This window comes from Phocoena sinus, chromosome 11 (assembly GCF_008692025.1).
Source record: "Phocoena sinus isolate mPhoSin1 chromosome 11, mPhoSin1.pri, whole genome shotgun sequence".
Taxonomy (NCBI): Eukaryota; Metazoa; Chordata; class Mammalia; order Artiodactyla; family Phocoenidae; genus Phocoena; species Phocoena sinus.
Genome location: NC_045773.1, coordinates 45185422 through 45201167, shown reverse-complemented (window position 1 = coordinate 45201167; position 15746 = coordinate 45185422). Strand labels below are relative to the sequence as shown.

Genomic DNA, 15746 nt, shown 5'->3' with positions numbered 1-15746 from the left:
TGAGCCTGCGCGTCTGGAGCCTGTGCTCCACAACAAGAGAGGCCGCGATAGTGAGAGGCCCTCACACCACGATGAAGGGTGACTCCGCTTGCCACAACTAGAGAAAGCCCTCGCACAGAAACGAAGACCCAACACAGCAAAAATAAATTAATTAATAAACTCCTACCCCCAACATCTTCTTTTAAAAAAAAAGTGCACTCCATTTCTTTAACTTAGGGACATATATAATTGAACCCAAGCCTTTCTGACAATTAAAAAAGCCTCACACTCTTTATAAGCATACTTTTTTTAAGTGACCAGTGTAGCCAAGAAACAACATAGGATTTCGTGACAGACATAAAGAATTATCTTCCAGACCCCTGTGCCCAGGAATGGTCTCCACTCACACTGGCATAGTTTCCCAAACACACCTGACGTAAAGAATCACCGAAAGCGTGCACTAAAGATCCAGATTTCTCAGGGCCTCTCCTGGTCTGGAGTTAGTCTGGGAATCTGCTTTTTTAATAAGCGAATGATTGCCATTATTTGCCAGGTTTTAGAGGTTCCTGCAATGAGAGGTGGGACACAGCCAACGTAGGTAACCAGGACCCTGTTTGACGCTACAGTTGTTGTTTTTTTAATTTTTATTGGAGTAGAGTTGATTTACAGTGTTGTGTTAGTTTCAGGTGTACAGCAAAGTGACTCAGTTATACATATACATATATCCACTCTTTCTGATGCTAGAGTTTAAACGGTAAACAATGAGTACATGTGTGAAAATTCTGCGAAGACCACTGCTGTACTCTGTTGATCGCTAGCTATTTCAAAACTCTAAAAATTACCTTAAGGTATCGGGCAATCAACCCCTCCAATTTCCTACTATTCTAAGCCCCTGCCCCATACCGCTTGTTTGGGCGGTAGTGGGGGACACAGAGTATTAGACTCCACAACTAAAACTGATTAAGGGGGAAGGATACAATCAGTGGACTGAATAAAGCTCTCCTAAACCTCAAAGAGGAAAGAGAAAAGCAGCCATTTCTTAATTCCACCTTTAAAAAAGGGGTCCCTAATCATCCTGCAATCTGTATTCCCACCCATATGTATTACTTTTTCGGTGCTCACGCTGCAATTTAAGTGCGAGTCGGTAACTCTGACATAAATGATGATTCTGCATCTTTTTCAAAACATGTGACTTATCGTTTGTTATTAGTATGGAAAGTTCCCTAGAAGTTTCCCTCACTAAAGATTCGAATGGCAAATAATAAGAGAGACAAAGCAACGCTGTGTGCCTAACTCCTACCTGGCCTCCTCACCAGGAAGTTCAGGACCAGGAGATGAAAGGGTTATTCAAAGACTGATTTGCAATTTTAAAGATGCATAAACACAAAGGCAAATCGCCTTCGTTTCCAGACTAACCTGCCGAGGTCAGGAAAGAACCCTAGTGAGACACGTATAAACAAGTAACGACAACATTAGCATATTCTTGAATTCCACCCTCTTTTGTGGGGTTTCCTAAACCAGATTAGCTCTGAGCTTCCATTCCTTTAATTCCCTGCTTTACTTAACTATCTTTAAAACGAAATGTAACGGGATTACGAAAACATCAGTTGCCACAGTCAATTCCGTCCCAGTGGCCTTCTCTGCTTCATCTAAATTGGGATGGAGGATAAAGGCAAGTATTTTACTCAACATAATCCCGACAGTAATTGCAATCAACATTTATTTACCCTTGGACAGATGAGCTGCCTCTTCTTCCACTTTCCTTTTCTGCTGGAAGAAGAGAGATCCGGCTGCCTCGGGGCCAAAAGACTCAACTGAGAAATGGCTGGGTAAGAAAATCCTTCCGATAGACACTCAGATAAGAGCAGGCCTCCTCTCACCCTTCAGATTAACCACCGAGAGTGACTGGCTTCATTTCCTCAGACAAGGGTGTAAACAGAGCTGGACGGTGTGCAACTGGGTCAAGACAGTAAGAAACCTTCCTCCCTCACTTCCAGGATGGCTCCGTGGGAGCCATGGCCACACCCAGTGCATCCCCGGGCTGTGAGACAGGCCCTCTGCTGTAACCAATGCTCCGTGATCCTGTGGTCCATACTTTAAAAAGTTATGGAGGGTTCAGCGAGTCACAAATCACCAAGAAAACTTCAAGAGGTCAATGATGGATTCTGAAAAGAAGCACCCCTATAATTGCCTCCTGGAGTTGGGTAATAGGATGGGAACTTGCTTCAAGAATAATATACCCAAAAGAGAAAAAACTGAGTCATCTTTTCCCCTCACAACCCTGGGAGTTGCCCACCATCATCATTACTCAAGATGTTTAAAGATGCACAGGGACTCAACATGGCAATGTCTTCATCTAATGCTTGGGGATGGTGGGGCTCAGCTAGGGAAGTGTCTCAGCACATTTTAATATCCATTCACCCCCACTAAGAAAGGCTCTTGGCCCTCTTCCTGCAGCCCACAGTCAAGGCAGAAATCAGCAGATAAAGAGATAATTATGTAGTTCTTAGCTTACTAATGAGGTCAGGTCCCAGCCTGTTACATCATTCAGGTTAATCAAATGTAGTCATGTTAGAGAGACTGAAACTCCAGATTCAATTAAAAACCAGTTAGTTACCTTACCTATTACTGGCTCGCGTGAGGCTGGGAACGTATCATCACTGGGGGAATGGACCCTCTAAGTATATATATTGCTTCCTTTTTGTGTGTGTCTATGTAAAGGCATAGATTGAGAGTCACTTTAAAGAAGAAATTAAAGATGACAGGTTAACTGTGTCATATACAATTTGATGCCAACAGCACAGGAGCCCGAGGCTCCTCCCCTGTAGCCTGAGAATGCACCTCAGTGCAATTTCCTGATGCCTAGAACCTCCTGAGGCCGATCCAGCCACATAAACTCCACCCAGTCTCCTCTGGAATGTGCCACACCCTCCCTGCACACACGGCGGAGGATACCGGCTCTTCCAACCCCTCCCAGCATCTCCCACCCCCATCTCTGGGAGCCCACAAGAAATATTCATTTGACTTGTCTGCCAGGTGGGAGGCTGCTTCTGCCTTTTCTCCAGCCTCCCCTGTGCCCCCAAGTCTGGGCTCAGAAAAGGGTGGATTCTCCCAGGGCAGAGGACCACTTCCTGAAGACACTAGTCCCTTAACCCTAACGAGGACCTCATCTCCACTTGCGCGCGCGCGCGCGCGCGCGCACACACACACACACACACACACACACACACACACGCATCACCCCAGAGAGAATTCAATCCCACTGAAGTGTGATGCTCACAAGCCCATCACACACCAACACCACCTCCAAACTGCCAAGGAGCCTCCCACAATCACGAGCCCTGCCCACCTGCTGTCTCCTCCACCATGCCTTCGCAAGGGTCAGAGCCATGCGGTGCTGGTCCCGTGGCCCTCCTTCTTCCCGTCTCCCCAGGAAGATTCCAGGACACCCCCTCCCCCGAAGGAGACAATGGCCCTACACATCCCCGCTCTGTTCTGCAGGAGTCATAATTACCGTCCGAGCATTCTTCATAATACCAGTCTAGTTCATAATAATCCGCTTCGATAAATTTCTGCATAGTCAGTATTCTTGCAGAGGAGAGAATGCACTTCACGGCGCCATCGACGTCAAGTGAAACGCTGCCATGCCTCCCCGCCCTTCCAAAACACTGGGCAGAAGAGCGTCCCAAAACATGCCAGAATTAAGCTGTGCATTCTTAATGACAGTCTGGAGCCAAAACAGAAAAGGGGCAGTGAAAAGAAAAATTGTGGAGGGTCGGAGGAGCAGAAAGAAAGGCAATTTGCAGAGCTATCAGAGACCCTGGCAGCCCCGCTAATAAAGCGGCACCAGCCAGCAGCCCTGAATGGGAGTAGCCAGAATCGTCCTATCCAGAAGCACAGAAGGTGACGTCAGGGACACACACCACCACCCTGAGGTCTCACTCCAGCCTCGCCTCCCGCTCCCGCTCATCTTTCAATCTCACAGTTGCCATAGAAACAGGCCGGCTCTGAAAAATGATGCAGAGATGGAGGAAATGTCTTCCAAGGATGCTGGGAGCAGGGGCTGAGAGGTGCCGCGTTGGCAGAAAGGAGGGTGCAGGTGGAAAAGGGGGGCAGCACCAGGGACCTTACCACCATCGTACCCTCCAGCAAATGTCAGCACAAGTTTATTTGCTTAATTCTGGGTCACTACAGAATCTGCATTTGAAAAGGCCACCTTTAAAAATCTGCAACCATTACTTCTTTCCTCAACCTGATTTTAAACATTAAGCATGTTTTCTTAAAAATTTTAACGACCACCTAAAGGAAATGTAAAATACTTAGAAAAATGGAAACGTTTTCATTTAGATACAGCCCTGTTCTCTGCTCATGCCTTTGCTCAAACTCCTAGAAAAAGAGCCTGCAACATACAAATAGAGGAGAAGGCCATTACAAAGGGGCCGTGCAATATAATAGGCTGTTTTCACGGACATTTATATGTGTAATCAAGGTACAAAAATACACACCCGAAGGAAACCGCCCACCCTCAGGAAGGTGGTTCCCTCTGGGGAAAGAGTGAAGGAATGGGACTTTGAAACTGTACTTATAAATGCATCAGTAACGTTTTATTTATAAAAAAAAAAAAGTGAAGTTAACATTTATTAGTCCTAAGTGTTTGGCATGTTTGAAATATTTCTTTTAAATGAGTAATGGGATAATTAAACAGATTTTAGACTTCCTATAAGTTAAACTCACTCCCTAAAGCAGGGTTTCTCAACCACAGCACTACTGACATTTAGGGTCAGATAATTCTTTGTTGTGGGGCGCTGTCCTGGGCATGGCAGGATGTTTAGCAGCATCCCTGGCCTCTACCCATTTAGGTGCCAGAAGCACCACCCTCTCTCTCTGTAGATGTGACATCCAAAAATGTCTCCAGATGCTGCCAAATGACCCTTGGGAGCAAAATCTCCCTCGGAAAACCACTGCCCTAAAGCAAAACTACCTACAGAACCTCACCAGCCTGTTAGCCAGGTACTGTAACCATCTGTTGGTGGCAACAGCAACAAGTGTGGCCTTGATTCAGTTTTCCTCTTAACTTTCTATAATATATATAATTTGTGTATAATTTGTGAATGAGTAATAGTAAAAGGACTCTTCAACCACCACTGGGAGGGCAAGCTTCTTTCCTACCACAGTGACCAAACGGGGACAATTTCCCTTTATCCTTCCAATGCATATGATACCTCAGTGAATGACCTTGGAGGAAAAGGCATCCCTCTAGGACAGGGCTTCCCAGGCTTTAACGAGCATGTGAATTACCTGCAGCTCTTGCTAAAGGGCAGACTCTGATGCAGCAGGTCTGCAGTTGGGCCCAAGATTCTGCATTTCTAACAAGCGCCCACATAATAGCAATGCTGCTGCTCCCCAGACTACACTGGATGGCAAGGCTCTTCAATAGAATAGACAGATTGGGGTGGGGGGTAGATTTTACAGTGTGTGTGTATATATGTGTGTGTGTGTGTGTGTGTGTGTGTGTGTGTGTGTGTGTGTGCGTGCGCGCGCCCTCCTCAGACCCTAACTTGGATACACATTTAGAATTTTCTAGGACATTCACCTAATTAAAGTCAGCAGCCAATGATTTTAATTCCTGCTGTAACTGCCCCCATTATCTGAACATATCTCATCTCTCCCTTTGGTCCTTATCATGTCTCTTCCTGGCAATGATGGCACCTCTCAAGAGTCCCACAGCAAACCACTAGGCGACCTCTCAGATGTCATTCCTCATGACAGGTGAGCTGAGGCTGGTGTCCTAAGGTTTTCCGAGACTTTATTTTTTTAAGGTTCCCTAAGGTGTTTCTAAAAAGATGATTATAGGCCTCATAAATAAACCTATCAACAGTTAACAGGTTCCTCAAAATCAGCATGTTCAACAAGTTCAATCCAATATTCGGGGCGGGGAGAGTCCAATATTAATTTTCAAAATGAAGATGTAATAAAGGAACAGGAAATGCAAACTCCACAAAGCATCATAGAAAAGTTAGATGCAGTTAGAAACCCCTTAAACAAAGGCTGGGCCCATTTACCTCACAGTGCTACGAATTTCAAAAATATTTTATTCATCCCACATCACCATAAAAGCAAAAAATCAATGGATGGATGGATGGATGGATGGTCAACTAATGGCAGGCAGTTTAGCTTCATAGCTAAGAGCAGAGCTTCTGGAGTTGGGCAGCCTGAAGTTTGGTCCAGGATCCTCATTTCCCATCTCTGTGACTTCTTAGACACCTGAGTCTTATCTGCTCAATGGGGTGACTATACCTGCCGCATAGATGGGGCGAGGCGTTAATTAATTAATGCATGGCAGAGCACTTAGCACAGTGCCTTGGGACAAAGTGAGTTTGCGATAAATGTTAGTTGGGATCACCTTCATCACTCTAATTCCTTAAAAAAAGGAAACAAGCCAGTATGAGCAATTAAAAAGAGAGTACAATTTTCTAAGCTGTAATTAGGGAAATGAGGTAGAAACGTCATTTATTAGCTTTTCCCAGCATAATTCGTTAGAAGGCATTGAGTTCACAGTAATGAGCAGAAGTGGCAATCTGGGGGTGGGGTGAGGCCATTTACAAATTACTGAACACAACTTACCTCAAATCCGAAGACTGCATATATACCCAACTGACTTTTTTTTAAATTAATTAATTAATTATTTATTTTGGGGGGCTGCGTTGGGTCTTTGCTGCTGCACGCGGGCTTTCCCTAGTTGCAGCGAGCGGGGGCTACTCTTCGTTGCGGTGCGCGGGCTTCACATTGCGGTGGCTTCTCTTGTTGCGGAGCACGGGCTCTAGGCGCACGGGCTTCAGTAGTTGTGGCTCGTGGGCTCTAGAGCGCAGGCTCAGTAGTTGTGGCGCACGGGCTAAGCTGCTTCGCAGCATGTGGGATCTTCCCAGACCAGGGATGGAACATGTGTCCCCCGCATTGGCAGGCAGATTCTTAACCACTGCGCCACCAGGGAAGTCTCCCAGTTTATTTTCTTAGAAAATGTGAAAGAAAGCAGAATGTGTATGAATAAGGAAACAGCATCATTTATGGGTGAATTTTATGGGCCTTGAGCAAATTTTAAATTGAACCTCTATACCAAAACTGCCATGTGATAGGCTCAGAAGGATGCAGTAATCCATCCACAACTCTGCAGAGATGGTTCCAAGGTTAAAATACAGGTTTCTCTGCCTTCAAATCCACACTTTCCTCCAACATTCCCACGACTCGAGAGAGTTACAGCCCTTCCTTGGCCCAGGCTTACTGCAGCTGAAAAAGCACCTCCTCCTCCGATGTTCCTGGGCTCCCCCCCATCACTGCCCCACCCCAGGAGGATCAGGGATCGGGACTGGTCCCAGGAGCAGCCTCAGAGAAGACCCCCTCACTCACCCTCATGTTCACACAACACTATTTAAGAAATGCTGACTGCACATCAGACAACAGCCCTTTACAGCTCACTCACTCCTCAGACCCCTGCTACCTAATACCCCCTTCATTGGGCAGACAAGGAAAGGGGGCTCAGAAAATTGAACTCACTTGACCAGGATCACGCAGCAGAAACCAAGAGCAACTGAATCCAAACCCGGCACCAACCACCTGCAAAGCCTTTTCTGTCTATAATTGAGAAAACAGGCCTGGGCTCTGAGCAGCGGCGGCCGGAGCGCTGGGGCAGGCCGCTCTGCTTTCCCGACGCCTCCCGCCGTGCTGCCGCCTCCCGCCGTGCTGCCGCCTCCTGCTCGGCCAGCCGCCGGCTTCTCCTCCCCAGACGGCCCTCAGCCCGCGCGCCAGCCGGCTCCGTTACGGCGACCCGCAGTCCCAGCGTCGCGATTAGTGATGATGCACCAGGTTATGACCTAGATTTATTCTGTAGACCTAATCAGTATGCTGAGGATTTGGAAAAGGTGTTTATTCCTCATGGACTAATTATGGACAGGGCGGAACGGCTGGCTCGAGATGTGATGAAGGAGATGGGAGGCCATCACATCGTGGCCCTCTGGGTGCTCAAGGGGGGCTATAAATTCTTTGTTGACCTGCTGGGTAACATCAAATGAACAGAAATAGTGATAGATCTAGACCTATGACTGTAGATTTCATCAGACTGAAGAGCTACTGTAATGACCAGTCAACAGGTGACATAAAAGTAATTGGTGGAGATGATCTCTCAACTTTAACTGGGAAGAATGTCTTGATTGTCGACGATATAATTGACACTGGCAAAACAAGGCAAACCTTGCTTTCCTTGGTCAAGCAGCATAATCCAAAGATGGTCAAGGCTGCAAGCTTGCTGGTGCAAAGGACCCCTCGAAGCGTTGGATATAGACCAGACTTTGTTCGATTTGAAATTCCAGACAAGTCTGTTGTAGGATATGCCCCTGACTACAATGAATACTCCAGGGATTTGAATCATGGTTGTGTCATTAGCGAAACTGGAAAAGCAAAATACAAAGCCTGAGAGTTCAAGCTGAGTTTGGAAACGTCTGGAGTCCCACTGAAATCACCAGGAAAATGATCAAATGTTCTAGTTCTGTGGCCAGCTGCTTAGTAGAGCTTACTGAATGTATCCTCTAAGAATTTTATCCGTTTTGTATTTTGGAAAGGTCAGTTGCTGCATCCGCGAACTCTTTATTTGCACTAGGAGCCTACAGACTCTCGGTTCCCTTTGGGTGGATTGTTGTTTGACTTGTGAATGGAAAATCGCTTAAACCACACCACTATTTAAGGAAAATATTGAAATTGTATCTGTAAGAAACATTGAAAGAGAAGAATGTATTAGTTTTTTAATTGGTATTTTAACTTTTATATATTCAGGAAAGAACAGAAGTGATTGAATACCACTGTGCCTCTAGAAAAGAAGCAGTCGGTTTCATATCAGTGACAGCATTTAGAGGTATCGTTATGTCGGATAAACCATATGTCCTGGAATTATTTTAGTAGGTTTCAGTAGTATTAACTGTATTTTCCCGTTTGTTCAGCTTATTTCTGGCGAATCTTTGTCAACAGTTCCTTTTAAATACGGGTCAGTAAGTTCTAAAAACCTACCACTTTTTGAAGTCTTCAATGTAAAAATCCTTAAAATAAAGGCTGTCTCTTTAAAAGAAAAAAAATAATTGAGAAAACATTCAAGGAGTATTTACGAATAAAATTTGAAAGAAAAAAAAAAGAAGGGGTAGAATTAAAGGAGATAACTCAAGTTGGCATCGCACAGAGAAAACAAATTGAAAAGATATTTTTAAGAACGATATTAAAAATGATCAGGAGAGTAAGAGTTAAGTTAAAATTACCAACGTGTCTTTTGTGATGTTAAAAAAAATTCTATAGGTATACCTCAGAGATCTTGCGTTTTTGGTTCCAGGCCACCACTTTCATAAACCAAATATCGCAATAAAGCAAGTCACATGAAATTTTTGGTTTCAAAGTGCATATAAAAGTTATGTTTGTATTATATTGTAGTCTATTAAGTGTGCAATAGCATTATGTCTTAAAAATATGTACCTACTTTAATTTAAAAATAACTTATTGGGGCTTCCCTGGTGGCGCAGTGGTTGAGAGTCTGCCTGCCGATGCAGGGGACATGGGTTCGTGCCCCGGTCTGGGAGGATCCCACATGCCGCGGAGCGGCTGGGCCCGTGAGCCATGGCCGCTGGGCCTGCGCGTCCGGAGCCTGTCCTCCGCAACGGGAGAGGCCAAAGCAGTGAGAGGCCCGCGTAACGCAAAAAAAAAAAAAAAAAAAAATAACTTATTGCTAAAAAAAATGCTAACCATCATCTGAGCCTTCAGCAAGTGGTAATCTTTTGGCAACTGTAACATCAAAGATCACTCATCACGGGCTTCCCTGGTGGCGCAGTGGTTGAGAGTCCGCCTGCCGATGCAGGGGACACGGGTTCGTGCCCGGTCCGGGAGGATCCCACATGCCGCGGAGCGGCTGGGCCCGTGAGCCCTGGCCGCTGAGCCTGTGCTCCGCAACGGGAGAGGCCACAACGGTGAGAGGCCCGCGTACCGCAAAAAAAAAAAAAAAAAAAGATCACTCATCACATCCCCATAACAAATATAATAATAATTTAAACTTTTGAAATATTAAGAGATTTATCAAAATGTGACACAGACACACAAAGTGAGCAAATGCTGTTGGAAAAATGGTGCTGACAGATTTGTTCGTTAAAAAAAACCTTCAATCTGTAAAAAATGCAGTTATCTGCAAAGCACAATAAAACGAGGTAGGCCTGTATTGTCAGCTCTGTCAAGAAAGCGGCCCAACTAGGACACTATTCCACCCAGCCCCAGCACATCAACATTCTGGTGCCCAGATCTGGGTTAAATCTTAACAGGGCTCCTTGGAGAGTTGCTGATTCCACGTCTTTGGGCAGGAAAATTCAAGACAGGCCTGCAGTAGCATGTTGCAGAAAAGCAAAAGACCACTCCGAAAGGTCTGGGGTAGAAGTGATAAGGAATTGGCACCTGCTTAAAAGGACATCACCAGCCAGCTTGTGATAATTCGAACACCAAAAAGAAAAGATAGCTAATAACAGTTAAAGGAAAGGGGTTGCATCTGTGAAGGCCACGAACATCAATGAACGTGAAAATAAAAAAAGGGCAACCAAGTGAACAAGGCAACTGATATATTGCCTTAGGGAAAGGGGAAAATAATAGAGAGACATTTTTAATCCATCTTAAGAAGTAGGGGAGGGCGGGTGTGTATGACTGTTCTCTTTCTGGCACTAATATCTTTTATAAAGCACTGTATGAACATTTCTCTAAGTAGGGTGGCTATGGATAAGCCAACCGCATACGGAATGAGGAGGTAGGTAGAAGAACAGAAAAACCTCATGTTGTGGCCACAACTACCCCCAGGTAGGAGGAGGATCAGATCCTGGGCTGCAAAGTTAGTTCTATATTGGCTTTTGTAAGCATTTAAGAGACTCTAATAGATTTGGTCTGCAAAGTTAAGAAGACTCTAATTAAATTAACCTGTAATCAAAGTTAAATGTGTAAAAGAATTTAATAAAATTTCTGAGTTTCTAATTATTAGTTGTGTGAACACATAACTATTCACATACACAATTTAATAGACTCATATGTATATATATATATACATATAAGAATTTTAGTTATTCAATACATTTTAAAAATGACTAAATGCTAACAATTTTGGATTAAATTACTACTGATGCAGTTATGAGTTTGCAGATAACTGCAAATTAAGATGAGTTTCTGATCTTAATTTTTTAAAACAGCGCCACTACCAGCCACTGAGCTCCTGTGGCAGAAGGCAGACTGCTAGCGAACAGCTTGCTGTCAACTACCCCCTCCCAAACCATCTCCACCTCATTTCAAGCACAGGAAAAGCAGGCACCCACCCCACCTCCAGGGAGAAGGTGGGGACAGAACAAAGGCAGGAGACGACACCCAACAGAGACCTACAGACTCAAGTGCACCCCAGCCTGGATGCAGTCCTCATTAAAATCACTCATACATCTGAGAAGGATACAGAGAAGAAACAGAGTTCGGATATGTTGCATGGTTCCAAGTTTGCTTCCTGCAACCTGAGAGGGCTGCACAGGGCATCTCACGCCTGGGACCAGCAGGTCATGTAGCAGACGTCACAGGGTTCAAAACACAAACCAGAAGCTCAGAACACAAACCGTACCTCAGAACCACTACAGCCTGAGCCCATCACCCAGGAGGGGCGGATGGGCTACAAGCTGAGCTGTCATGTCAATTTCCCACCTGAGTCCGTTCCAACTTTGTCTTAGACATGCTGGATTCACATGAAAAGGAAAACGGTCAATCTGTACAGAATTGCTTGCCAAGCATTTTTGTTCTTAAAAGAAAAAGCAAAGATAAATCAGCATTGGAGTCTAGAATGATGAGAAAGAGTGAAAGCTGGCAGGTGGCAAGTGACAAAGTAGGCCTAAGGGTCACAGGGTCATCTGCTCACTGGGATAGGTAGCTGGCTGCCCTGCTCACCAGACACTGTGCCCAGGGCTCCTGGTCCCGGTCAGTACCCTGCATGGATGTGGCTGCTTTGGACCTTCAGAGATAAGCTCCTTCAATTCTCCCGGATGCCTGGCGCCCAGGCCCACGCCTGGAGGGGAATGGCGGGGAGGCGGCGCCTTGACCACGTGTCGCTGACATGTGGGGAGTGATGGTGCAGCCAGAGCTTCTCTGCTTCCACCTTTGACCCTGCAGACCTCTGTGTAGCTAAAAGCAATGAAAATGGGCCCAAGGAAGAGCCCGCTCACAGGAGGAGCGAGCAAGAGAGGGGAGAAGATACAATTCCAGGGCTCACTCAGGTCCTCACCTGGAAACAAAATTGCCTGAGGTCTTGAGAGCAGCAGAAAGGACACAACCAGTACGTGGGCGTTTACATGAAAGAAACTCACGGTAACTATTTATAAATATATTATAATGTATACATTTTAGTATTATTTTTGTTAGCTGATGATAACGAAATGTTTTCTCTGGCTATTAGATCCCTTCTCCACGCCCTGTACAACCTCCCCTGACTCCCATCTTTTATCTTTCCTTCCTTCTTTCAACCCCACCTACCACAATGTTTGTCAGCGCTCCACATGGCACCCCTTCCGCAAACACACACGCACACACACACGCACACAGTGTTTTCTCTTAGGTCACCATCTCATATAACTTTTGACCCCTCCCTTTAGAAGGTCAGCATTGTGTGCTATTTATCCCTTTAATTTGCACAGCCTCAGTGCATATCGTGGTGCCTTTATTTTTGTTTCACTTACGATTTTAGTTAGATGAAGGCAATCTTTGGAAGGGGGCAACAAACAAAATCATCTTTCTATTCTGTACGTTGTTTTTAATTTTGCTTTGTTTTTACAAAAAAAGATAAGAAAGGAGAAAAAACTTGTTTTTTAATTTGAAGAAGATGCTTTTCCATTTTCTCTTATTTAAGAAGCACTTATTAAGCACCTATTTAATACAAGGCACTGGGCTGAGGACTCTGGCCTATTCAAACATGAAGTGGACATGGGCTGTACCATAATGGTTAGACTAGATCAACGGCCTTTGATTTTTTTGCCGTTGTTTAAATTAAATGTTACAAAATTAAAATGGGACGGGGAGCTGGTTTAACATGCAGGTTCCCAGACCCCATTCACTCCTCCCACACAAGCAAGGTAGACAACTCAGTACAGGATGCCAACGGAAGGCCTCAAGGGCATCTTGTGTTGGCCCAACCTGGTGCAAAGTCCCTGGTTAGGTAATGAAAGAAAATCAATAATCAGATGTCTTTGCTTCCTTAGCCGGAAAACCTCAGCTGAAACTCAAACAAGTCAAGCTCATGAAAGATTACAGGTACATAACAGGCACTCAATAAATACCTGTTGATTGATTCATTAATAATACTTTACAGCAAAAGCAAACAGTGAGATGATATCTTGAAACTCTTATTTGCTGCATAACCTTCTCTTCTTAGGAAAAGGATTGTTCCAGATAAACTCAGAGGTGAAGTTGTCAGCAGATCATTTGCACTTGATACAGAGAGAGATTTCTTCTCTCGTCCAATGCTCCTTAACCAAAAAGTTAACAAAAAGCACTGCTCTTAGAAAAGGAATCAGAATGAGGCGTAGCTACCCACATACCAACACGGCAACCCTCATGGCTGGTGTCCACTAAATGTTATGAGACTAGAAAAATCTACAGCACACAGAGTCATCTCCACTTGAGTTCAGGGAAGCATAACCTATAGACCACAGGACACAGGGGCAAAAATCACAGGGAAGAAGGAAACCTCATCTTGAAATTAAGCTACATCAGGCTAAGTTTCACTTCGGACCGTGACCTTGAGTGAAAGAAAATGAATTTTGAATATGTCGGACACATTTTTATAAATAAATAAGCTACTGACATTCTAAAGCTGAGGGTTTGCTTTCTTTACATTTACTAAATGTGTTTTATTCCTAAACTAGAATTTTTTTCTTATTTAGCTTCTCTGAGAGAACGGCTAATTAAGACATAAAGTGAGACCAGACAACCTAGGTTTGAAACTCAGCACCCCACCTTACCAGCTGTGTGATCTGGGGCAAAAGCTCCTTAACTTCCCTGAGCCTCAGTATTCTCATCTGTAGAATAGGGAGAGCAAGACTATTTTATTCACAGGTCACCGTGAGAATTAAATGAGATACTTGTAAAGCATTAAAAACAGTGCCTGGGGGCTTCCTTGGTGGCGCAGTGGTTGAGAGTCCGCCTGCCGATGCAGGGGACAGGTGTTCGAGCCCTGGTCTGGGAAGATCCCACATGCCGTGGAGCAACTAAGCCCGTGCGCCACAACTACTGAGCCTGCGCTCTAGAGCCTGCAACCCACAACTACTGAGCCCACACGCCACAACTACTGAAGCCCGCGCGCCAACAGCCCGTGCTCCGCAACAAGAGAAGACACCACAACGAGAAGCCTGCGCGCCGCAACTAGAGAAAGCCCGCGTGCAGCCACAAAGACCCAACACAGCCAAAAATAACTAAATAAAATAAAACAGTGCCTGGCACACAGTAAGACTATCCTTTCTTCCTGTTGCACCATCGAATCCTAAATGCTCCATATTTATGGGTACATTTGCTGTGTGGGTCATTTTCATTTTCTGTGTTTCTCAGACTCAACAGGAGTGAAAATCCACTTGACTGTTGAAATTTGTCTGAAAAGGTCATTCTACCACCTGGTAAAGGTGGAAACCCAAAGCTTTCTTGCCTCTTCTTAACAAGCCAGGTGAGGGCCAGATTTAAAAGGCAAAGCATCGTTTCTCTCCTCTGGGGGATGACATGTAGGAAAGGGAGATGAGTTTTATCCCACCCAAGATGTCCACTCTGATCTGTGTAGCAATGGTGTAGGTGACCCTCTTGTCCAGTGGTTCTCACCTGGGGGAGCGTATCAGAACCCCCTGGGGAACCACTTACCCTGATTCCCAAAGAGAACCACTGCCCTGATTGATGCAGAAAATAAATCTAAAATGAAAGGAAGGTTTACGTTGTCTTCCCACACACCTCACAACTGATTTAATATGCTGGTGAGTCACAGTGGTGTGAACCATGGCGTGTCCTGGGTTACAGGTGTAAACAAACAGATGAAATCCAGGTACAGAGCAGGGCTCCTAACCTCTGCTTCCACCGACCCCTGGGCCAGTCTGGCAAGGCTCACAGACCCCTCCTCAGAAGGAAGATTTAGAGACGTAAAATAAAATACAAAGGACTACATAGGAAACCAATTGTATGTCAATGCAGTTATTAAAACTTCGAAAAGAAGTCTGCGATATCCGTGCCTCTTTATCAATGCACATTAAATAACAAGCTCAGCACATCTAATATTGAGTGTAATTTCAAAGCAGTGATGAGTAAAGACCTTATTTCTTCTGTATCTGCTTCTTCTGTAGCATGACATGAAAATATCTGTGACTTCTACTGGTGACAAAGTCACAGGCCCTGGTAATACCACTGTGCTTTGTTTTTTCTATGTTCATAATGAAAGCAAATGCTGCATTTCAGTTAGAAGTTTATGAAATTAAGGATGTAATTTTTTTTCCTTTACAAGTTAACAGAACTCCAATTTCTCTCTACAGACCCTTTGGGGGTCCCAGGACCTCAGTTTGAAAGCCCTGCTCTAGAGGGCGCTGTATTTAAGTTAAGAGTTAATGCTTGATCATTCGTTCATTTAATTGATATTTAGCAAATACCCACTTTGCTCTAAGCGCACGTACCACAGAAGAAAATACAGAATTAAGGTTAGACTTGAAGGCAAA

The 15746-nt window shown here is 44.7% G+C and overlaps 2 protein-coding genes across 5 annotated transcripts in view; one reads left to right on the top strand and one right to left on the bottom strand.

Annotated features, from left to right (window-relative positions):
* Positions 1 to 15746, bottom strand: part of TRAK1 (trafficking kinesin protein 1) — a 78626-nt gene that overhangs the window by 60369 nt on the left and 2511 nt on the right. The window lies entirely within an intron of this gene.
* On the top strand, positions 7575 to 9005 carry LOC116762130 (hypoxanthine-guanine phosphoribosyltransferase-like; the record flags this gene model as incomplete). Its single annotated transcript, XM_032648890.1, is given in 2 exon segments — positions 7575 to 8040; positions 8043 to 9005. Coding segments are annotated over 2 exon segments (870 nt in total), but the record flags the coding sequence as incomplete, so codon positions are not given.